At 38.4% G+C, this 22,876-nt stretch overlaps 5 protein-coding genes across 8 annotated transcripts; 3 read left to right on the top strand and 2 right to left on the bottom strand.

Annotated features, from left to right (window-relative positions):
• Positions 1-459: 459 nt before the first annotated feature.
• Positions 460-4,314, top strand: LOC145913822 (somatostatin receptor type 2-like). The gene is made up of 9 exons (XM_083001581.1): positions 460-575; positions 1,247-1,375; positions 1,669-1,801; positions 1,962-2,090; positions 2,728-2,867; positions 3,013-3,155; positions 3,215-3,343; positions 3,450-3,588; positions 4,056-4,314. The coding sequence occupies exons 1-9, from the start codon at positions 499-501 to the stop codon at positions 4,192-4,194; spliced, it is 1,158 nt and encodes a 385-aa protein (XP_082857707.1). The 5' UTR covers positions 460-498; the 3' UTR covers positions 4,195-4,314.
• Positions 4,315-4,642: 328 nt separating this feature from the next.
• On the bottom strand, positions 4,643-5,756 carry LOC145914253 (neuronal calcium sensor 1-like). The gene is made up of 5 exons (XM_083002055.1): positions 5,693-5,756; positions 5,136-5,378; positions 4,989-5,077; positions 4,847-4,924; positions 4,643-4,750 (listed from the first exon to the last, which is right to left on the bottom strand). The coding sequence occupies exons 1-5, from the start codon at positions 5,754-5,756 to the stop codon at positions 4,643-4,645; spliced, it is 582 nt and encodes a 193-aa protein (XP_082858181.1).
• A 2,312-nt stretch (positions 5,757-8,068) lies between these two features.
• Positions 8,069-12,143, bottom strand: LOC145914241 (neuronal calcium sensor 1-like). The gene is made up of 6 exons (XM_083002043.1): positions 12,032-12,143; positions 11,712-11,821; positions 11,280-11,412; positions 11,054-11,142; positions 10,831-10,908; positions 8,069-10,249 (listed from the first exon to the last, which is right to left on the bottom strand). Exons 1-6 carry the CDS (start codon positions 12,093-12,095, stop codon positions 10,151-10,153), a joined length of 573 nt encoding a protein of 190 aa, XP_082858169.1. The 5' UTR covers positions 12,096-12,143; the 3' UTR covers positions 8,069-10,150.
• A 1,485-nt stretch (positions 12,144-13,628) lies between these two features.
• On the top strand, positions 13,629-15,023 carry LOC145914034 (uncharacterized). 3 transcript variants are annotated; one of them, XM_083001813.1, is made up of 5 exons: positions 13,629-13,707; positions 13,782-13,863; positions 14,053-14,299; positions 14,354-14,489; positions 14,546-15,020. In XM_083001813.1, the coding sequence occupies exons 3-5, from the start codon at positions 14,087-14,089 to the stop codon at positions 14,641-14,643; spliced, it is 447 nt and encodes a 148-aa protein (XP_082857939.1). In that variant the 5' UTR covers positions 13,629-13,707; positions 13,782-13,863; positions 14,053-14,086; the 3' UTR covers positions 14,644-15,020. The 3 variants fall into 3 exon arrangements, with proteins under 3 accessions (XP_082857939.1, XP_082857937.1, XP_082857938.1); XM_083001811.1 differs by lacking the exon at positions 13,782-13,863 and having other exon boundaries at positions 13,634-13,707; positions 14,546-15,023; XM_083001812.1 differs by having other exon boundaries at positions 13,635-13,863; positions 14,546-15,019.
• Positions 15,024-19,234: 4,211 nt separating this feature from the next.
• Positions 19,235-20,059, top strand: LOC145914185 (uncharacterized). Of its 2 annotated transcripts, none has more exons than XM_083001975.1 (3): positions 19,235-19,493; positions 19,641-19,779; positions 19,836-20,059. In XM_083001975.1, the coding sequence occupies exons 1-3, from the start codon at positions 19,374-19,376 to the stop codon at positions 19,928-19,930; spliced, it is 354 nt and encodes a 117-aa protein (XP_082858101.1). In that variant the 5' UTR covers positions 19,235-19,373; the 3' UTR covers positions 19,931-20,059. The 2 variants fall into 2 exon arrangements, with proteins under 2 accessions (XP_082858101.1, XP_082858100.1); XM_083001974.1 differs by having other exon boundaries at positions 19,250-19,586.
• The last annotated feature ends 2,817 nt before the right edge of the window (positions 20,060-22,876 follow it).

Genomic DNA, 22,876 nt, shown 5'->3' with positions numbered 1-22,876 from the left:
ACAACAAAACAAGTTTTGCTAAATGTGGCTATGTATGTATTTCATACCTGTAGTGTTAGTGCTGAGGTGAAAGCTCTGATTAGGTTATATAAGCTGTTTCACAGGATAAGTTTTTTTTTTGGAGGGATTATATGTAGCGTAGTTTAAAATAAGCGGCCTGTTTGTGGTTTGCATTGAAATTGACAAAGTCTTTTTGAAATTTGGGGGATATGGTTATGACTATACAAGGTTAGATCAAAATGCAACAGTAGAAGATGTTTTCGGCGAAATTCATCCGAAATCACTTTCACTCGTAGAATATAAAGTCCAGACTAAATTAGACACCACTATTGCCTCATTGGGTGAATAGGTGCAGTACGTTGCTACGTAAAACACTTTTAACTATGAGTCAGACTTCGGCGCCTTGCATAAGAAACAGCGAATCCTTGTATCAGAAACGATTCACAGTGTTGTTGTCTCATTTGTTGACTGTTACTTAAAGAAATAGGAGTAGACAGTATGGCTGCGACCACCGACTCCAGTACGATGCTTCTCACCACTACTGCCTCTATGATGGAGTTTAACACCACTAAGTTGTGAGTATACTGTTTGTAAAAATATGATTCGTCTAAACAGTGTTCGAGGATTTTGAGCGATATTCAGGCTTGATAATATTAGGTGAACTGGACAATATGCGCTGTGCACCCAAATACATGAATGGTTTTCATTACAGTTTTCCCTCTCTACAAATCAGGAAATTCACTAAAGGCCTGTATAAAATTGGAAACCTAAACCATTTCGACGATTCGAGGTCCACGTATGGGCCTAAAAATTTGGTGATAGTCAAATCCGCTATGTTAAGAAAAGTATTCCCATTTTGTTCTGATAGTTCTCATAAATGGTAAAAAAAATTCAACTAATTCCTAATTTTTGCATGTCATGGCAACTCACCACGAGTATTGATACATTGTCGGCATTGACGCACAGAAGGTCTGGTTCCTGGTTCATTAGTTCGATGTTATCATGGCATTCGTGATTATTCCTGTCACAACATGTGTACGCGGAAGTAATAACTATGGACACAGGGCAACTGAGTAGTTTCGCTTGGCAAGCTTCCGCCACTCAATGTGTCCGAACTCTGTCAGATTTTTGCTTGGCCGCTCGAGAAACTGCGCAGTAAATTTTTACCGTTGCAACATAATGCATATTCGTTGGAAACGCTTTTACATATCAAACAAATATCAATGCCTATCAATTTTCATTCCAGTGTGTATACCCCACCCTTTGACACAACAGGAATTGTTCTAACTTGCGTCATACTTTTTCCACTTGCCGTCTTCGGAATAGCTGCGAATATAGTCACGATTATTGTCATTATGACGTCACCAAAGCTGAAGTGAGTATACTGTGTTTAGTTGACACACTGTGTTTAGGCTACATGCAATCTTATTTACACATGTGATAATGTACAAAAATTCCGTTATCTACCTAGTGGTAATTTATGGGAAAAGTAATGCAAACGTTATATAGTTAAGCAATGTGGAGCCAATAATATGAATTTGTGTATAAGCTGCAGACAGATGGCCACTGTTTCGACCTAAAAGGTCTCATCAGTGCAACTGGTTATATACGTTATATAGTTGTTGAACTTATGCTGGTATTAAGGGAACCATGTTGTCGTTATAACAGGTTGTCAGTGTTCAACCATTTCATTGTAAGTCTGTGCGTTTCGGATCTAACTTCGTCACTCATCAGCCCACTGTTCGCATACAGACGAACCTGGGGATTCGATTTCTGGGCTGCGTCTGACTTTTTGTGTCGGGTAAGTGCAACCATACCAAAAAATCTAAGTTTGAATGAATTCCAATGGAAAAAAGAAAATTGAATGAATCACGTTTGTAACAGAGAAATGCATTACAAAAATACACTGTCTGTGTTGGCGTACTGACTAAATTCATGGACGTTTTAAAATAACATTGCAGCTTGCATGGGGTCTTGACATATGGACATCGTACGTCACTTCCACCCACATTCTTCTCTTTGCAATGTTACGTTTTGTCTCGGTCCAATGGCCACACAGTTTTAGCTCCATAAAAGCTGTTCATGCCAAGGTTAGTAAAACTTTGCCATGGTTGTTATCGTGAATGTAAAACGTAATTGTATTTCAAGATCGAAATGAGTGCCTTTATGTGTAAGTTAAGGAAACATACAGAATTTATGGATTCGCATTTACAAAGTGCATATGTCAAAAGCGAATTTTTTGACACATTTAATTTTCTGACAAGGTTTCCTTTTTACAAAACACGTTGGACACGAATCAATCGTAAATAGGAAATTTCTACGGTAAAGGTTTGGTAAAAGAGATTGGGCATTTGCAAGGGGTTCACATTCAAATACTTGAGCGATTGTCCGCCATTCGCCTGCCCTTACCGATCATAGCATGGCGCCATACACGATTCATGCGTATGTTTTGGTCGAAACCACGCCAAACGACCCTGTTTCGGATAATGTAAGACATTTACTTGTCCAATACGCATGAATTGAAAATGCCATTTTGCCAATACAAGTTCGATATTTATAGTTTAAACAAGCATGATTATGAAAAGAGCATGGACCCTCCTCCCCCGTTTCTTGACATACACATACGTGAAACCTTACAAAATAGCATAATGTAAAGAAATGAAGCTGTTATATTTAAAATCCGTACATTACCTTGGTATTATATTCAGAAAATGTTTTTACTGCCAGATTGTCATTGCTGTTGTTTGGTTCTGCGCACTTTGCGTAGGATTTATCCCGTTCGTGTATTGGTTTGGAGCAACAAAACGGGACAGAAGTGTTAGTTCACCGACTTCAAAGTGGCCGTCTTGCACTTTAAACCACCCATGGTGAGATTTTTGGAAGCTTTTAACTTGTGTTGTACTGTTTTGCTTGGTTGGTATTCCTTGCATGATTTCCACTGTAAAAAAGTATATAGGTTTTGACTTTTTGCGTACAACGTTATTTTCTCAACAATTTGCGTAAACTCTGCAGGATTCCACAATTTAAACTGTACACGTACATCGGTTACTCGATCATGTTTTACCTTCCCATCTGTTTGGTGATTATACTTTCCGTGATGATCGCAGTCAAGGTCTACGGAATGCGCCAATCCAGAAAAGCAGCTATAACGCAAGGTATGTTGCTACATGCAATACCTGTGGGTTTGAGATTGCAACCAAATTGTTTATTTTAGCGAAGCGGACATCTGCTTCCCAGGATAAAATGACTCTAGAAACCAAACGAAGAAGAAAAGAAAATCAGATTATGCTTCAACTGTCGTTAATTGTTGGATCATTTCTTTTTGGCTACATTCCCCAAACCGGTAAGTTCTAGAGCAGAGGCGTCCAACCTTTTTACCTGATGGGCCAGATGCGATTTGGGAACAATTTAACGGACAACTTGACAGTAAATTTATGTTTTCTGTACAGTTTTCCATTTCTACACCTTGAACAACCCAGCCATCACTGACGCAGAAAAAAGAAAGGACTGGATCCTTGGTTCAATTGTTTACATGACCTTACGCATCAGCGAATGCCTCAACCCAGTGTTTTACAACTTGGCTTCCAGGTGCAGTAACCCAATACAAGTTATAATGAATACAAGCACTTGTTCACCTCGTAGAAGTTACACATTTTGGTATCAGTAAATATCGGATAAGTGAACCAACCTTAAACTACGCCTTTTCAATAAAAGCCCAATTTTGACACTATAGTTAACGTCATGCACTGATGATGTCACATATATATCTCCAACTTCGTATGTTTTGCACATGTACTTACCATTAAACTTTCTTGTCCAGCGTGCTTGTTATTCTTGCTAAGTATACCTCCAGTACCGCCGGTTTCCTGAACTATAATCAATGGTTATCGTTCAATGCAATAACTCCTATTTTTAAACTAATTGTTTGGCAACAATGCATTTTCGCACTGGATCTTTCAAGCAATGAAAGACGAACAATCCTTGAGCACAAAAATTAGTTGTGGTTGTAACATTGTACGCAGCTTTTCATTGAGACTTACTTATTGTTATTGCAGCAAAATGCGAAAGGAAACGAAAAAGACACTGAAGACTATTTGTAACAAGCTGAAGTGCTGGAAACGGACTGGAGATGTTAGCTTTGCTACTAGTGGAACGGGACTGTCTAGTTCTGCTGCTAATCACTTGCAGTTATAACAGCGTTGTAAAGATTTTTTCATTTAAAAAAAATACTTTTGGAAGTAACGAAATAACGTTTTGTTGTGCTTTTTTGGTGTGGCGTCTATTGGTTGTATGTACTTGTTTTGTACAAATCTTTGATCCTGAAAATTGGAACTGTTATTTTCCAGATAGAGTTTTTGCATCTTTAGAAAGTGAGAGCAATAACGGTTTCAGACCGACCTGTCACTGCAGGAGCTACACAATGAAAGGCAGAAAACCAATAATATGCAATAAACTTTAATATTTGAAAAAAAACAAAGCAATAATATACACGTATTGTACATTTAATCACTTGAAACAAGACCACTGCTTTGTCCAAATAAGTGAGAAAATTTTATGGCGAATTTCAATAGCGACAGTCAGAGCGGTTTAAGTTGCAGTTTTAGCATAATGCAAGCTGACTAAGGATACAGTTTCAGAAGAATTAGCCTTTCAACTGAACAGTGTCGTACAGGTTTAGCGCCTTGGTGATGTCCTTGTCATTATTGCAACCTCGTTTGAATGCTTCCAAGCTGATGCTTCCGTAATCATCCTGTTTTTTACAAATAAAAATGTGTAATTTTAAGAATAACAAAACCTTGGCAGAGTAGCATTTATCTACCATAAACAAGCTATTCGAATAACTTACAGTTTCTATGAGATCAAAAACCTTTTCAGTTCGTTTCGCTGACGTGTCTTCATCGTCTGGCAAAGGCACGTGATCAGCCTGAAACGTCACAAAGCATTTGTAACAAATGCCTTTACGTCAAGGAAGCAAGGGCCAAACTTACTATCATAGTAAACACAGAGTCATCGATCATACGCAGTTTGTCCTTGTTAATACTACCTGTATGATCAACGTCCCGCAGGTGAAATGCCCCTGTTGATAATACGTATGTTAATATTGGTTTAAAGGAAAAATGTCGTATTGTACACACATCTTTGCTTTTCCTCTACAGTGCCCCGTGACATGATGCTCATAAACTTAAGAAAGTTCTCGAAATTTAAGGTTGCGTTTTCTTCCAGGTTGAATGAATTAAAAACGTAGCGGGAAAAATTTTCGGCCATGCCATTCGGGAAAAACGACTCGCACACTTTTCTATAATCATTGATGGTCATGTAGCCACTGGGACAGTCGGACATGAATCCCTTGTACCATTGTGCTACTTCGGTTTCTGTATCTGTAAAATATAAACAGGAAATTGTGCATTGAAATATGTTATGAGTCGTCTACAGACTGTTAACAGTTAAATAACTTGTTATCATTTGCTGTTTGATATAGCGACTCAACAGCACCACCATGCGACAAGTTTTTTTTTGTACGCGTTTTGCTATATGTGCTGTTATTCTGTTGGCGTGTTTTGAGCACTCGAATTAAACTAAACCACAAAACTTTAATCACAAAGCAGCATTCACAAACAGTGGCTACAGAAGTAAAAAGTGAATCACAAACGTAACAAAGATAAGAGTAACAAGAAATAAAGGCCATACTCACATTTGGTTTCAGAACTGAGACGCTCTAGTTCCGATTGTGGCAATTTACTTTCTTGTGAACCCATGCTGCAAATTCCTATTCTAACTTTCAGGTTGAAACTTAAAAAATCACAAAGTTTTAGATTAACTTTTTAACGCCACAGAAAATCCTTCCTATTTTTTGGTTCTCAAATGCTGATAGGATTTTTTTACTTGCCGTACGACTGGAAGTGCTCACCCTTTTAACTAGTTGTTAAAATTTGACTGCGAAACGACGCTACCGTTCTCGAAGCTTCTAACAAAACACTGAAGTGGAAAACAGACGTTTTTAAACACAAACAAATAAAAGCGGGCGAAACGGAAGCCCGAGGAAACCAACAGTAATAAAATACATCCCGACACGCAATACACAGAAGCGCATATGAAAACGTTATGTGTTGTTTTCTGTTGAGCTCCCGTTGGTGCTACAGAAAAAAAACAGAATGAAGCCTGCAAAGTATTTTATATCATAGTGTTATGCATCGTCTATATCTTACTGCAATAACCTGAATTAAAAAGTTGTAAAATGCGATAACGACACACATAGGGCAATGTCAACATATTGAATATAAACCAATAATGCTAACAAAGGGTGAAAGGGTTCATGCTAGACGTAGCTAATAATTCAATAGGTATGTTTAAATCAATAATTTAAATGATTTATGTGCGGCGCCACTCCAATTTCACGCCCTAATTGAAGTCAAATTTGCACAATGCATTGCTGCCTTTTTTTTATAATTTTTGTTTGAATCCGACATATGTTCCTGCGGTGTGGCGACAACCGATTTGATTTCGAAGTTGTGACTTGCATAGCAGCACATTACATGTTGTGGTTGCTTTGCACCAAGCATTGTCAATTCGGTTGTCGCCACATCACCACCTAGTGATATAACTTATTGCGGTTTATAGGATTTTTGTGACGCTCATATTTTGAAGAGTGAAATAATGTATGTTATAAAGTCGATCAAAATCAACATCTTCCAAGTTGCGTAAAAGATTGTACACAGCAATGTACATAAACGCCCAGTATATATACTTGATTAGCGCGGGAGGAAATAATACTCTCTTTTGTAGCTTGAACCAAACGCAACAGAAATGTATATTGTCATAACTTTCACATGTCTTTTGTTGTTGTTTACCGTGCTTATGTTTCCACTACCGATGCCTATAGAGCGATACATCTAAATTCCCCCAAAATACCAGGTTATCCCGTTCCGCATGGTGCTTAGTATCTTGATTAACAGCACCACCAGCTACATGTATTGAAATAACTAATCAATTGATCCCAATGTTATGAATACCAAATGTCATGTTTATACTTAGTTAGTTGCCGGCGGTGGTGCGCAGACAATAACAAATGGTAAAAAAAGTTACTCAGTCGGATCTTACGTCACACATGTCTTGGTGCGGAAGTTACCTCCCTTGCTCTGTTACACATAATTCGGTAAACGGAAGGGGTTTTTGAATTGGGCCATGCGTGGAGATCTAGAAAAGTTTAGCCAACACCGTTCAACCCAACCAATTTTTTTATTCAAAAAAAAATTTTGTTGACTTCCTTTATACGTAATTGTTGATTGGTAAAGTCCCGTAGACCCCCTCGATATGTCAATGTGGATCATTAGGGGTGCATGAGCCCCCGGTGGTAAAACCCTGTGTAGGGAATTTTTCATATTCTATACAAGCATCAAGCGTGATAATTGTTACTAGCACCGTATTAAGGTAGAAGCTCAACAAGACAAACACACGGGTGTGAAATGCAGACATGATGTACGTCACAAATTTAAGCCCATCTGAACGTACACAGCACGAGGGGGAATTGTCCGGGGCATAAATTATGCACGAGCCACATCACACTAATGTCGCGTAGGGACAAATATGGGGACAACATAATTCGGACAAATCCATGCATATTTCAGCACATCCATGGTAAAATATTTTTTCAACGTTCAAACGCATTTTTGAAGGGAAATTATCATTTATGATAATTCGAATAATTGTTTTTTTTAGGTTTCTGATTCAAAGTACTAAGATCAAAGTTTTTGCTCACGAGTTGTTTATTGTTGGCAATTACGGAACTTCACGTGCGTTTTGGTTGTTATAACAATTATTTTCTACGGCTTTATACAGACGCAGCTTTTCAACTACTGTACAGTAGCTGTCGTGGATAATGGAATTATTGATTCCCGGGATTAAGTAAACGAATCCTTTCCACGCACCGAGGCTGAAAAAACTCCAGTTCTTAACGTAAAAGTTAACAGCCATCTGCACTGATCATAGAACAATGTAAACTTACCATAAAAAATCAAATCATGTTCTACGCAAAACGGCATACTAAACTTAATCTTTCATTCTAATCGGGTATAAGTTTATTAAACGCATTTATTTTTACAATTAATCGTCAGTATAAAATGTTACATATTCGAGTCGAGCGACCACAAACGAACACACAGTATTATTTGGAATTAAGGAACAGCACACCGCGAACATTCAGGAAAAACAAGCTTTTTTAGAGACGCCGAACGTCTCGCGTAGAGAAATGTACACAAAGAAACTGAACCAAAAACAGGTGCTGTGCGAATATGTGAACACAAGAGTCAAGACTGGGGCCAATAGTACGTGCTCGAAACGACAAGATTGTGGAACAGGGTAGATATGAAAATTCGTACTAACTTCAACACTGCTATGTGCTGTTGACGAGGGATCTGCATTTGATAATCAAAGTGCCGTACAAAAATATGTGCGTTTTTTAATGTTGGCTATGCAGTATAGGCTTCTCGGGCGAAAAATTATCGAAAAAGCCTGAAGGAGCAAATTCTATTTACGGAAGCCTAACAAAATAAACAGACAAGGATAACGATGCCGTTGCACGTCATACCACGTCACCAAAACGGCAAAGCCAAAATGACTTAAAGTACTTTCTAATCCTTATCTCCATTACTTGGTCTGGGATAAGCGCGTTTAATGTTTTATTCGGGGGCTTGGCTTAATAAAGAATTCTTGGCCATTGTTGTTTCGGCCATTTGGGCCTTAGCCTGTCACCATGTATAAATAAACACGCAAAACCAATATTTTATGTGTCCAAGATTGATTGTATTTTTCTCAGCATGACAGATCGTTCAGGTTTACCACGCGCGGCTTTGTGACGTCATAATGGCGGAAGCGTGTCAATCATGTTCGTGTGACGCTTTCCAGATGCACTAGTCTAAGTCTATAGCATTTCCGTCTAAACCGCATTTGTGTGGAAACATTCAGCTAATATCGTTTGTAACTTACAGTCCTGCATTATATGATCGTGTCATAAGCTTCTGTCATTTCAAATGAGGCCATAACTGTGGCTCAATTTCCCAGTCCAGAAGCTTAACCACATACAGAATGTTAACAAAGAGCATGCATTGCAATCAACCAGCACGCCTATACACAACACTGCTCAGGACCTATTCTTGTCATTGAAATAAACAATATTGGGCTTCAGAGAATGTTAGAGGTCGAAACGCGGTTTAGGGATCAACTATTGACAAAGGTTGGCATGCGGACTGACACATGTTCCAACAACATCCGAACATCCGCACATCATGTAGACAACAAGCCAGCCATTCAGTGTGACTTTTGCGCACAAGATGTATGCATACTGCGTGGCAACCCATGATATGTACTTATACTGACAGCGTGCCTAGTCTGGTGTATCCTACACGTTGTTAACGATTAACTGAAGAAAGGTTACCGAGGTACTGATGAATTAGGCGTGGCTGTTCAACCAGGGTGCTTAATATCTTTAATGTTTGTTGGAAATCAAAGGTTGGCGCAAAATGTGTGGCGGGAAAATGGCCACCCCTCCATTGTGCTACCAAGTTTAACTCTACATAGCATTGATATTAATACTAGCAAGTAAACTAATTGAATCAAGATTGTGCAAATTAAAATTAGAATTAGTGACACTGGGAAAATGAAGTGATTGAAACAAACTCAATTAAAAGATGACAATCTCATGATAAATCAACAAAAAAATCACTAATTAACTCTCATTTATGTAAGCAAGAAAATAACATAAGTTCATGACATCTAGGGTGCAGTCAAGTTCTGATACTTTTGAAGTTCTTTTTACCAAAAAAGTCCACACGGCGACAGCATGTTTTCGCATGTACAACATATGTATCGTTATTGTTGAGCATAGTAAGTGTTGGCAATCAAAATTCGCAGAAAATATATTGACAATGTATGCGGAGAAATAAGTTACAGCTTTACCACAGAGAATTCAGAGTTTCTGACTTTTTAACAAACAAAAATATATACCTGTGGGGTTTGGCATTGAAACATACACTCGAAAAATACTGACCTCAACAAACTATATGCACACATGAATGGAAATGTAGGTCTGTTACATAACCTCTTCATACAGACCAACTCAGGTGCAAAATGTAGATGAATTCGAGTTTTGACCGGTTTACACCAGTCCATCATAGATTGACAACGCCTGGACAATTGAGGGGTCACTTTTCGCTCCGACAAGAAATTCTTCCCTGGTCAAGCGTCCATCGTGGTTCTACAAATTAGGCCACAAAATTAAACCTAGATTTCGTCAAAAACAAAGCTTGCAACTTTGTTTCAGGTTTCCTACACTCCCGTCCTCTAATTTTCCATATATATATTCACATATATATGTATATATATATTTATACACCAAAACACCCATCGATTTACATGTATGTATTGCCAACCTCAGCTATAAATATGCACATGTGTACACAAAATTCACTGTAAGAGTTTAATCCAAAATACATTGGCAATCATTAATGCCAATACATTGCTTAGTCATGCAAACTTTACATTGCAATAAAGGGTATGAGAGCTGCCATAATTCCCTTGTGATTTGATGTGACAGCAGCATCAACTGATGAGCTCATAACTTAACAAGCTCATCTTGTTATTTAGTGCCACTTTAATAGAGTGTTAAACTTGCATCTTTAATATGGCAACCACAAAGGTATATATTGCCCTGTTCGTCATGTTTTTCGATATGGTCTTTGCATAAATGGTGCATATCTTACTTTAGCAACATTTTGCTTATACATTCGTTAACAACATGCAAAACTTTAAAGTTGAATTTATATCATGTGTATTTACCTTGTCCATCCTTTGGAAAATCTTTTCCACTCTCTTTTGTGGTGTGTTTTCTTCTTCCGGAAGATTTACAGCATCACCCTAAACAACATGTTAATTGTTAACTTTACACGTACCAGTAAAATGGCCCTTGATACATACACCAATACATCACATTCAAAACCAAGTCAAAAATTTAAACATATTTTGGCATTTTTTAAAATATTTAATAGGCAAATAAACTTACCACCATTGAAAAAATAGCTTCCACAATGTTCAGCATTTCTGCCTTAGTTATGAATCCATCATTGTCCAAATCATAAAGCTGAAAGGCCCCTGCAAAGAAATAACAAATTCTTTTTGTGGACTTGTTTGTGTGAAACTAACAAGAAAGGAACCACAGACCCAAACTGATTTGGTGTTCTACACTCTTAGGTAAACAGGAAATCCTCAGTGCCAAAAAAGCCACTTACAGTTTAATTTTTCATCCAGAGAGCCTCTTGAAGTAACACTGAGTGCCATTATAAATTCTTCAAACTCCACTGTCCCATCATTGTTATCATCAAATGTTGTGAACACAAACTTGGCAAAGTTTGCTGAATTCCCCTGCAAAAAATACAAAACTTGTAAATACAGACACACGTCAATTTGAAACCATGACTTTTGTTTAACTTTATTGTTGGAAATTGAAGTTACTTGTTTATATTAAAAATATTATGTACAATCACCAAACGACATGAAATAAGTGAGCACATCTGCCTCCAGTTGCATGTAATATTGGTATATATTTTTTTGCATATATATCAATATCACCACAAACTTTTTACTGGATGCGAGAATGTTGGTATAAGTATAAATATTGTTTACGAACTGCATTACGCTAAAACCTCGTCTTGTTTACAAACCTGTGGAAAAAATTGCCGATATATTCCTTGAAACTCATCAAATGTTAATTTTCCTGTTGGACAGTCATGAAGGAATCCCTTGTGCCATTGTTGGAGTTCACTTTCAGTAACTGCAACAATAACAACATACTAAGTTGAGTATGGTTATGTAATACTGGGTTTAACATTCCAGGACAATCTGCAGAGATTGGCATAAATATTTCCAGATAACCACCTGAAGTTGGATTTACTTTTAATTTTGGAATAAAAAATTAAACCACAAAAAATGCATAATGTTTAATTGATACAATTTAAGCATATACATAGTTTTCTCTTCTTACATTTAGTTTCTTTTTTAAGCTTTTCCAGGACTTCAGGCCTTAGCTTGCTTTTTCTATTTCCCATCTTTATGCAACTTAGTTTAAATATATAGAGCTCCTGTAACACACAGAACTACCTAATTACCCAAAAAACAAAAGTTAAAGAAAGACTAATCAATGCGTTATGTTGTCAAACATCAACGGGCACAATGTATTTGCTTGTTGTCTCTTGTCTGTCTTCACCCTTCACTCTTGCCTCAATTAGAATAGTTGGGCCTTGCTCTCTGTATATATACAGCAAAGATTTAGTGAATTACTCATTGTACTTTAAATCGTGTACACTGTTAGCAAGACCCAACTGTTCTACGCAATCTTTGACCAACAGAAGCGTATGTTTGTCAGTGTCGTCACAATGGTGATTTTAATATTTCTTTTTTAACCCATTCTCACCTCGTTTCAGGTTTTTTAATTCAATTATTTTTTAGCAAAAATTACTCATAAATTCAAAAAAGCAAACACATAGTTAATTCGGGATATTCGTGCCAGATGTACCACGTGTATCCAGCCAGTTACAGCCCTTGGCCATAAAAATTAAACCTGAGCTGACTAAAGCCTAAAGCGAATCAATTTACTGGAGTTACCTTAACTTTTTAAAACTTTATTGCACGTGCGACACTTACATCAGGATTTTGTAGGAGCCCATTGTCCACCAAGAAAAGGAGATCTGATTGTGCATTGGCCTTTCAGCCTTACACCCACACCTACGGGCTTTAGATAAAAAAACAACCTCATTGACACGACCCTAACATTTTCCCGACAAGCAGTTGGTGTGTCCAAGAAGAATTAAACATTGGTCTAACAAGCCCATTGATATGGAAGTGGCTGATCCAGCTTGGTTGCAATGGCTTGCGTACGATGCCGTTGGTCGGATACTCATGATTTACGGCATTATCTGAAACGTAAGAGAAATGACCAGTAGGTTATTTATTTAAATTTTCGAAACATTCGCATCGCGCTGTGAAAAATATTTAGATTGTCGCGTGGACTAGTCTTCAAAAATGGGAGTTCACTGTAGGCGTAGTGTCCCCCTTATCTTGTTGCGGGAAGTATAGAGCTACTCCTTCCGCTTTTAAAACCGATAGAAGTAAAAAAATGGTAAGGAGAGGGAGAGGTAGGGACAGAGAGAGGAGGGAAAGAACAAACGGGAGAGAAGGAGGAGATAAAGATTCTATTTATTGGCCCACAGATATTTGACTCGAACCTTTTTAAAGTGCATTTAAATCGTTTAGAAAGTTTCTGACAGCAAAGCAATTAGCTATTAATCATGAAAGAAAAAAGAATAAACTGGCCGTACACTGATAATATCTTTACACCCTCGTGCTTGTTCGCGATACAAGCAGGTTAATTTTGCTTAATGTTTTTTTGGAAGGTAATTGGTAACAAAACAAATAAACGCAATCGACCAACACAGCCGTACATTTTGTTTTGTCACAACCTGTGCTTTCGGACGCACGGATCCACCAATCATGGTTCAAAGAAACAACGACGGTTGTAATTTGATGCCGATAGTTTGGAATCTCGGACGAGATGATTGTACTCACCGTTCAGACTCGTTTGCCCTTCACAAGGTGTATGTGCGTTGAAGATGTCAAGCAGCTTGGGTCACTTCTATCCGGCATTGGAAAATTGAACTGCTTGTAAGGTTTAGCATAAGTATTGTTATCGCCAAAGTTTTGCGTCTTGAACGCAACCAAATAACTCCCGCTTTTAGGCTTGATTACTCGCGTGTCTGCGCTTATAGTACCCATTTCAAAGCGAACGTTTTTTGTTGCTGCGTTAAGGCCCTACTGTCGGTAAGTGTGGCTTATTCTGTCAATTGTGTATTTTATATATTTATGTAGTTTTTTGCAGAAAACCTTACGTTTACAAACTTGACCACATCAATACAATAAATAAGTGGGGAAGTGCGTATGAGTAGAGAGACAACACACCACAGCTTTAAATTAAAAGGCTGCGGTTACAAGTATTGTTTTGCATTGCAGAGTCTGTCACAAACATTTTGTTTTCGGCAAAAACATGTGGAAATTGGCTGCCTTAATGTTGGTCGGTTGTTTGGTAAAATTCTCCAATGGAGTGGCCAGCTGGGATGCCATGCTAAGCCATCATTGTTATGCATTAACAAAAGATGACTTTCAGGCATGTATACTATTTGATATACAGGGAATCACATGGGCTAAATATCCAGCAGAACAAGTCCCACCTGCACCAATGTTAGAAGACTCTGTCGCGGTAACCGACAGGTGGATTTTGTGGATGTTCTTGTTAATAACACTGAATTTTTAGATTAGGGAATTGTTTGAAACACCAAACTCCATCAAGGGCTACCAAGAAACATACGAACGTGTTGAACCAGGCAGCGATGAATTAATCTACAAATCACCGACAAAGTATCTTGCAATGAGATTGCAATCTGGTTTTGGTAATTGGAGTTTGTTTGTGGCAAATATTTCGATTCAAAATCCAATCCTTGCAAAGGTGTCATAGTGATTGGTAAACCAGGAGTTTCTGGTGGATTATGTATGAAAGGAGCGAGTACGATTGAAGAATATTTCATCAGTATAGGATTTTTTTAAAGTCAAACAAGATGTTACTTTAAACAATTATGTGTTTTCAAAAATTCTTTCTCTGATTGGCACTCTTTTGCAAAAGACTGACTTGCCTTTTTTCTTCGACCGCCTTGCGCTTGTTTTTTTGTATCGCATTGTGTTTATTTACACCTGACGAAGCGAAGGAAAATCGCGAAAGCTTGTGTACCATTTACAATACAAAAGTCAGTCTTTTGCAAAAGAGTGCCAATCAGAGAAAGAATTTATCACATATAGACTGATACGGCAAGTTTAATAAATTTGGTGTTTTCAAAAGGTTTTGCTCGAACTGTCACATATATTATCAAACAAAATATAGATTGCAGTGTGTCCGCGTGTGAATGTTTTGATTGCAAAAAAAGTGGCCGAAACAGCAAGGCAACAGCAAATAACTTTTCAAATTCTTTTGTCTCTAAGCAACACGAACAGCGTCACCGTTGGCAAGAAGGACAGTGTATATGCCTGAAATTTGACCGCCTCAGTATTAAGGATCAGTACAAAATAAACGCCTCTCAACGAAACTTGATAACTCTAATACCGCGAGTTTGAAAGAGGAAACAATGCACACATGGCCATGTTACTCGTAAAACAAACTTTTCTTCAACCGACAAATCATGTTTGTTTTTGCGATAAAAGGCACCTACGTGTATAAACAATATACAAAGAAATAAAATGGCATGGGATCCGATAAAACCATAAAGCTTATCGAGTCAGGCGCTCATGTAAAGGTGATTTCCTCACGTAGAATCACCGTCTGTCGTAGGGTCGCAGCCAGTCGCACTGAGAGGTGATGGGTTGCGGCAGGTTGCATGTGACGAAAGGTGGCCACCTGGCCGTGCTGGCCAAAGCAAAACCCATCGAAACACAAACGCTGAAACTCGCCGCGATCTAAAACCCTTTTAGAAAGTTAGTGTGTCGACAGTAATTAAATATAGACACAACAACAACCACTATATTAGGGCCATTGTTGACTCTCAGAATCTCCCGACAGAGGTTTGATATACTAAACTATTCGTTCTTCCGGTGAAAAAACAACAAATCTACACCTTTTTTGTTTGAAAAGTTTGTATTTCTGATGTTTCGTATGTACCAACGACTAAGCTTCTTCAGAAAATAAAACAAACAAAGTAGGGAACTCAAAGGTAAAGAAATTACGCGACGAAATAGTACAAATTGGCGCAACAGCTAAAACACAGCGGGGTCTAAATCAGTACGAAAGCACCAATCACAGGTCAATCGGCCAAACATGGGAAACAAGAGTCAAGAACAGAGCAAATTTATTCGGTTCCTTGATGTGCACGTTGCCTTTGGTTCTTTAATGCGGGACGCCATGTGTAACTGTGTTTCAACTCAAAAGGTTTCACCAGTGCAACTTGATGTGACTGTGTATGTTATTGTACCGTCACTGCTTATGACTAAGAAGTTAGCGAAACTCAAAACCCTTCAAGCATTAATTAGATTACATTGACGAAAAAGCAATCGAGTTGGAATTTTGTAAATAAAGCAACAAAAACTGTAGTTACTCTGGCTCTTTCTAAATTGTGACATGCGCGTTTGGTCCCCCAAATCATCATTTAGGACAAACATCAAAGACCGTAATTGGACACCATGTATTTGAAATAAAAGATGCGCTTGCGAACAGAGACCGTTCACAACTTCTTTGTCTAAAGCGTCTGCTGGTTGGTGACGTCACATAGCTCGTGCGACTCCTAAGTGCAATTCTATTTCTGAAAAGTCGGTTTGCTTCATGCACGGTTCGACTTGGATGACCTAATGGTTATTGATGACGTAATGAAACAATATTTGTTTGTTTGGAGGTCATTCGTGAAAGTTGATTGTCTTGCAGAACGCGAAATGTACATGATGTTTGAAAAACCAAACGTCATTGAAGGAAATCCGATATTCAGACAACGAATTCCTGCAAAGATATTGCAGTGGTTGGTTGTCAAGGTCGCGGAACTTCCACTGACATTTGCATGAAAAAGCAATTATTGTTGAATTTATGGATTCAATGGGATTGTAAAATCCATAACACGTGACAGCTAAGCAACACAAAATAGTAGTTGTTGTCGGTTGTAAACATAAGATGTTGCATGGCAGTATTGGATCTGAGTGTTTGAAATGCCGATGTCAGCAAAGCATTTGCAGCAAGACAAATGCCTGCCAATGCTTGCATGGCCTTGTCCTGATGCAAACTTTCCAGACTCAAACCAAAAAAAGAAGTCTTAGACCCTCGGTAAAACATGTTCTTTGTTACACTTGCCGCGCCTTAATTTAAGGATGGCGAAGCATTGGCCACTAAAAAAGAAGGGGAGAATACACGGGCAAGCATTTATAACATATCCGCCCATGGAATATAGGTTGTGGTACACGTATATTCATTTTCATGCGGTGCTTTATATGACACCACTTTGCAGCGGTACGAAAAATATAAACAATCACTCCATCCCACATTAACTCCACTCCCAGTTATTGACAAATATGCACAAATACCCCCAAATTGAATTGCTAAATTAGCCTTATCTTCTTCTTCATTTCAACTACACCACGCAAAATTTTTGATATCAGCAAAGCGTTTTCAACAAGACGAGTTCCCGGTCATACACAAATAGAAGGTATTATAATATGTAAGATATAAGACGTTATTTGGTGAACCAGATGTCATTGAAGCGAAACAAACATACGACCGTGCCGTCCCAGAGAGCGCATGGGTGGCTAAAGCTTTCTGTTGTCGTCAAGATGGGCTTCAATGGAATGCCAGGCTTGTGGCAGTAAAAGATAGTGGTGGCTGTGGATGTGGTAGGAATGCACACGTAGTCCTCCTCTGACAAGACTGCATATATCACCCTGACGTACAATTTTTTACCTTTATGTTATAACTTCAAATTCAAATATGTTCCGGAAAAGCAATAATTAGGTGTATTGGAATATGATGATGGTTATGCAGAAAGGTTTAAGCTGATTAAAGCCTATGCGAATTTACTGCATTTAGCTTAACTTTTTGAAAGTGTACTTTATTACACGTGTGACACTTGGATTAGGATTTTATATATGTTCGTAGCATTTTCAACTAAGGAAAGTAGCACTGACTGAGCATTCGCTTTTCGGCCTTACACCTACTGGCTGCTTGTGGTAAACACATATTTCATGCAAGTGACTTTACTTTTTAGGAGTAAGAAAACAGAAACAAAATAACAACCTCATCGACACGAGCCTAACATTTTTTGTTGGTGTGTCCAAGAAGAATTAAAACATAGATCTAACAAGCCCACAATTTTTTGCGGAAGTGGCTGATCCAACTTGGTTGCAATGCACAGTAAAGGACACACGGTTGTGGCAGAGAGGATTAATCCGAGTTACAACTTTGCCAAACATCTTTTTTCGGGGAATTACCACTATTTCCCACTATTTCCCACTCAAGTGGTAAACTAAAATATAATTCTGAATCTCGTAACTACAATAATTTTTCCTGTGCCCTCGAACTCTATAATGTTAAAAGTGATGGTTAACAACTACAAAAAAAAGCTCCAAAATAGGACGTAATAAAACTAGTGTCACTATTCATTTCTGTCTGAGACTTATATTTAAATGGCAGTTTAGAAAGTGAGTAATAATGGACATGCCATGTGTTCAGTTCTTGGGAGAAGTTTCATAACTTCTGCTCATGATCTGATAGAATTACAAATTTTCCATTCCGTTGGGTGTTTATAATTTACGACATTTACTGAAAGGTAAAAGAAATGACCAGTATTCATTGAAATGTTCGACACTTTCGCGTCACGCTATTGCAAATATTTAGTTGGTCCCGCGTGACGCAGTCTTTAAAACAGGGAGTTCACAGAAGGCGGACTGTCCCCCTTATCTTGTTGCGAGTGGTATGGAAAAGTATAGGAAGTACATTTATTTCCCAAAACAGAAAAGAGATTCTTCTGATGTAAGCCTACTCCTTCCGCTGTTAAAACAGATATAGGAAAAAAATGGTAAAGAGAGGAAGAGGAAGAGGCAGAGAGAGGAGGGAAAGTACAAACAGGAGAAAAGGAAGAGTTAAACATTCTATTTATAGGCCCACAGATTTTGACTCGAACCTTTGTTTTTGACTCGAAAGTGCATATAAATAGTCTAGAAAGTTTCTGACGGTAAAGCAATTAGCTATTAACCATTACAGGTAATAAAATGGTCGTGAGTTTACTTATACCATAAGTTTTAAACGTCCAAATTAAATATACTCTTCCGGCGCTCAGATAAAGATTTACATGAGTAGATAAGTGTAAATTAAAGAGAGTGAAAATAATAAACTGGCCGTACACTGATAATAGCTTTACACCCACGGGCTTGTTTCCGATACACGCAGGTTAATTTTGCTTAATGTTTTTGGGGGGGTAATTGATAGAAAAACAAATAAACGCAATCGACCAACACAGCCGTACATTTAGTTTTGTCACAACCTGTGCTTTCGGACGCTCGGATCCACCAATCATGGTTCGAGGAAAACAACGACGATTGTAATTTGATGCCGATAGTTCGAAATCTAGGACGAGATGATTGTAGTCGCCGTTCAGACTCGTTCGCCCTTCACGAAGGTGTATATACGTTGACGATGTCAAGCAGCTTGGGTCACTTCTATCCGGCATTGGAAAATTGAACTGCTTGTAAGGTTTAGCAAAAGTATTGTTTTGCATTGCAGAGTTTATTACAAACATTTCGTTTCGGGCGAAAACATGTGGAAGTTGGCTGCCTTAGTGTTGGTCGGCTGTTTGGTAAAATTCTCCAATGGAATGAGCGCCTGGGATGCCATGCTAGAAGAACATTGTTCACCAGTAGGAGACGGTGGCTATCAGGCATGTATACTGTTTGATACGAAAGGAAACACATGGGGTAAATATCCAAATGATCAAGCCCCACCTGCACCAGTGTTAATTGACTATCACGCGGTAACCGACAGGTGGATTTTAAGGATGTTCCTATTAGTAACACTGTATTTTCAGATGACGGAATTGTTTAACAAACCAGACTCCATCGAGGGTTACCAAGAAATATACGATCGTGTTGAACCAGGAAGCGATGAGTTGATATACAAATCACCGTCTAATAAGTATCTCGCATTGAGATTGGAATCTGGTTTTGGTAATTGGAGTTTGTTTGTGTCAAATAGTTCGATTTAAAATCTAATCCTTGCAAAGGTGTCATAGTGATTGGTAAACCAGGAGTTTCTGGTGGACTATGTATGAAAGGAGCGGATGTTGTTGGAGATTTCTTGAGCAGTATCGGATTTTAAAGTCAAACAAGATGTTATAAACAATTATGTTGAACTTCTATAGTATGCTGTGTGTTTTCAAAAGGTTTTGCTCGAACTGTCACATATATTATCAAAAACAAAATATAGATTGCAGTTTTCGCGTGTGAATGGTTTGATTGCAATGAAAATTGGCCAAAACAGCAAGGCAACAGCAAATAACTTTTCAAATTCTTTTGTCTCTAACCAACGGCACGAGACAGCTTGACAACGAAGCAACACAAACAGCGTCACCGTTGGGAAGAAGGACAGTGTCTATGCCTGAAATTTGACCGCCTCATTATTAAGGATCAGCACAAAATAAACGCCTCTCAACGAAACATGATAACTCTAATACCGCGAGTTTGAAAGAGGAAACAATGTACACATGGTCTTCTTACTCGTAAAACAAACACTTTTCTTTAACCTACGAGTCGCCGCGAGTTAAAGCCTTTTTAGATGGTTGGTGTGTCTTACTGGGTTCTTTCGTGCGGGACGCCAAATTTTTTCAAGGATATTTTGAGCGCCACATCAATCGGAATGGTTGGAAACAGACCATGACATCCGAATATACTTGACACTCATGCGGAAGTAATTTACAACAAGAACAAATTCACCAGAATTTTTTATACTGAAGTCCATCCTTGATACTCGAGTTAACAGCAGTACATTCAAACATAATCGACAAGATTTGTGAACCTAATAAAATTAAAATGCCAATATACGGTCCGCAATTGACACAGTTGTATGTTCTATAAGTGACCAACCAATCTCGGTCGCGTGTGCTGTTGCTCTACATTTTGTAAGCTGTGTGATCGAAAGTGGGCGGGTGCTTGTATACCACCCTAATGTGTGGGCTGGGGTCTGTTTAGATCAGTGATTTCTATTTCTGTGGTTGAATTAAAAAATATTGACATAGTTCCTTTGGCTGCTAGACTTGCACCAAACTAAACGTTGTTGTGTATAGCCATTGCATGAAATGTTACTGCGTTGTCTCATTATGGTGGTGGAGATCCCCTACGTATATGCGAAGGTTGCCAGGCAAGTTGTGCGCTTGCGCACTAGTGTACCTCGGCCACAATATATCCTGTGAAACCGCTGACCTCCCGTAGCTCATTCGGTAGAGCGTTAGGCCTGGTTAGTCCAGGATCGTGAGTTCAAACCTCACCGGGAGCTTGATTTTTCAAATCTCGATAACCACACTTTATTTCGTCTATATTACGTACGAATGAGATAAACATAGGATAAAGTTTGACTGTGATACTTTTGAAATCACTAAACAGTAATCGCAATCATTTTAATTGATGTAAGGCAGTATATTAAATGACCAAACCTAAAGATTCTGTCGCCAGCACCCCCAGGTGCAAGCACTCTTGGTTAAGTACCACTGGTGTGAATGGATACTCAAGCAAGATAGGCCAATCAGAGTCATGTGGGCAATATATGCTCTTTGTGGCAACTTTTAAACTTTACGAGTAAAATACAGACACCCAACGGATCCTTTTTATATTTTTAGCTGCTCACAGATTTCGACCTATAAGGTCTCACCAGTGTAGCTTGATGTGACTGTGTATGATTTTGCACTGTCACTGCTTATACGGCTAAAAAGGTAGCGAAACTCAACACCCTTTAAGTAATCGAGTTGGAATTTTGTAAATAAAGCAACAAAAAACTATAGTTACTCTGGCTTTTTCTAAATTGTGATATGCGCGTTTGGTCCCCCGAATCATCATTTAGACAAACATCAAAGACTGGAATTGGACACCATGTGTTTGAAATTAAAGATGCGCTTGCGAACAGAGACCGTTCACAACTTCTTTGTCCAAAGCGTTTGCTGGTTGGTGACGTCACATAGCTCGTGCGACTCCAAAGTGCAATTCTATTTTTGCTGAGGAGTCGGTTTGCTTCATGCGCGGTTCGACTGGAATGACCTAATGGTTATTGATGACGTAATGAAAAAATATTTGTTTGTTTGGAGATCATTTGTGCAAGTTGATTGTCTTGCAGAACGCGAGATGTACATGACGTTTGAAAAACCAAACGTCATTGTAGGGAATCCTATGTACAGGCATGATTTGGTCTGCCACTCCTCCTAAAACTTTTTCGCCATGTAGTAGGTCAATTATTTGGGTAATATGTATTCGGTTCGCTTTGCACAATGCCAGCTTTGCAAGAAAACTTAAAACGAATTCCTGCAAAGATATTGTCGTGGTTGTTTTTCACGGTTTCGGAATTTCCAGTGACTATTGAATGAAAAAGCAATTATTGTGGAATTTATGGATTCTAAAAGATTATAAAATCCATAACACGTGACAGCTAAGCAACACAAAAATGGTCATTCTGTTTGGTTACAACTCCTGTTCGCTTTGCTGACTTTTGCTGACTCCTGCGGAAAGGCCATTATTCGTCGATCCAAGCTATAATGTCGACGTTTTTTGCAAGACAAATGCAAGCTCATGCCTACATGGCCTTGTTCTGATGCAAAGGTTCAAGACTCAAACCAAAAAAAGAAGTCTTTGACCCTCGATAAAGTTTGTACTTTGTTACACTTGCCGCGCCTTAATTTTAGGATGGCGAAGCGTTGCCCACTAAAGAAGAAGGGACTGGCAAAGCATTTATAACATATCAGCCCATGGAATATAGGTTGTGGTACACGTATATTGATTTTCCTGCGAGGCTTTATATGACAAAAAAATATAAACAATCACTCCATCCCACATTAACTTCACTCCTAGTTTCAGAAAAATATGCACAAATATCCCCAAATTGTTTTGTTAAATTAGCTTGATCATCTTTTTCATTTTTACTTCACCACGCAAAATGTTTGCATTTTGATATCAGCAAAGCATTTTCATCAAGACCAGTTTCTGGTTATACTAAAACAGAAGGTGGTGTAGAAAATTTTCGTGCGCTAAGCTTCACAATTTGATTTGTAGAAAATATCAACTG

Source organism: Ascidia mentula, chromosome 9 (assembly GCF_947561715.1).
Source record: "Ascidia mentula chromosome 9, kaAscMent1.1, whole genome shotgun sequence".
Taxonomy (NCBI): domain Eukaryota; kingdom Metazoa; phylum Chordata; class Ascidiacea; order Phlebobranchia; family Ascidiidae; genus Ascidia; species Ascidia mentula.
This window is presented reverse-complemented; position numbering and strand designations above follow the sequence as displayed.

Coding starts and splice junctions, on each gene's coding strand:
- LOC145913822 (XM_083001581.1), top strand. CDS start 499: ATGGCTGCGACCACCGACTCCAGTACGATGCTTCTCACCACTACTGCC. Junction 1,376..1,668: donor ATGACGTCACCAAAGCTGAA/GTGAGTATACTG, acceptor TCGTTATAACAG/GTTGTCAGTGTTCAACCATT. Junction 2,091..2,727: donor TAAAAGCTGTTCATGCCAAG/GTTAGTAAAACT, acceptor TTTTACTGCCAG/ATTGTCATTGCTGTTGTTTG.
- LOC145914253 (XM_083002055.1), bottom strand. CDS start 5,756: ATGGGTTCACAAGAAAGTAAATTGCCACAATCGGAACTAGAGCGTCTC. Junction 4,925..4,988: donor ACTCTGTGTTTACTATGATA/GTAAGTTTGGCC, acceptor GTGACGTTTCAG/GCTGATCACGTGCCTTTGCC. Junction 4,751..4,846: donor TTTTTGATCTCATAGAAACT/GTAAGTTATTCG, acceptor TGTAAAAAACAG/GATGATTACGGAAGCATCAG.
- LOC145914241 (XM_083002043.1), bottom strand. CDS start 12,095: ATGGGAAATAGAAAAAGCAAGCTAAGGCCTGAAGTCCTGGAAAAGCTT. Junction 11,822..12,031: donor GCTTAAAAAAGAAACTAAAT/GTAAGAAGAGAA, acceptor TTATTGTTGCAG/TTACTGAAAGTGAACTCCAA. Junction 10,250..10,830: donor TTTTCCAAAGGATGGACAAG/GTAAATACACAT, acceptor CCTAATTTGTAG/AACCACGATGGACGCTTGAC.
- LOC145914034 (XM_083001811.1), top strand. CDS start 13,643: ATGTGCGTTGAAGATGTCAAGCAGCTTGGGTCACTTCTATCCGGCATT. Junction 14,300..14,353: donor TGTTAGAAGACTCTGTCGCG/GTAACCGACAGG, acceptor CTGAATTTTTAG/ATTAGGGAATTGTTTGAAAC. Junction 14,490..14,545: donor GAGATTGCAATCTGGTTTTG/GTAATTGGAGTT, acceptor ATCCTTGCAAAG/GTGTCATAGTGATTGGTAAA.
- LOC145914185 (XM_083001974.1), top strand. CDS start 19,374: ATGTGGAAGTTGGCTGCCTTAGTGTTGGTCGGCTGTTTGGTAAAATTC. Junction 19,587..19,640: donor TGTTAATTGACTATCACGCG/GTAACCGACAGG, acceptor CTGTATTTTCAG/ATGACGGAATTGTTTAACAA. Junction 19,780..19,835: donor GAGATTGGAATCTGGTTTTG/GTAATTGGAGTT, acceptor ATCCTTGCAAAG/GTGTCATAGTGATTGGTAAA.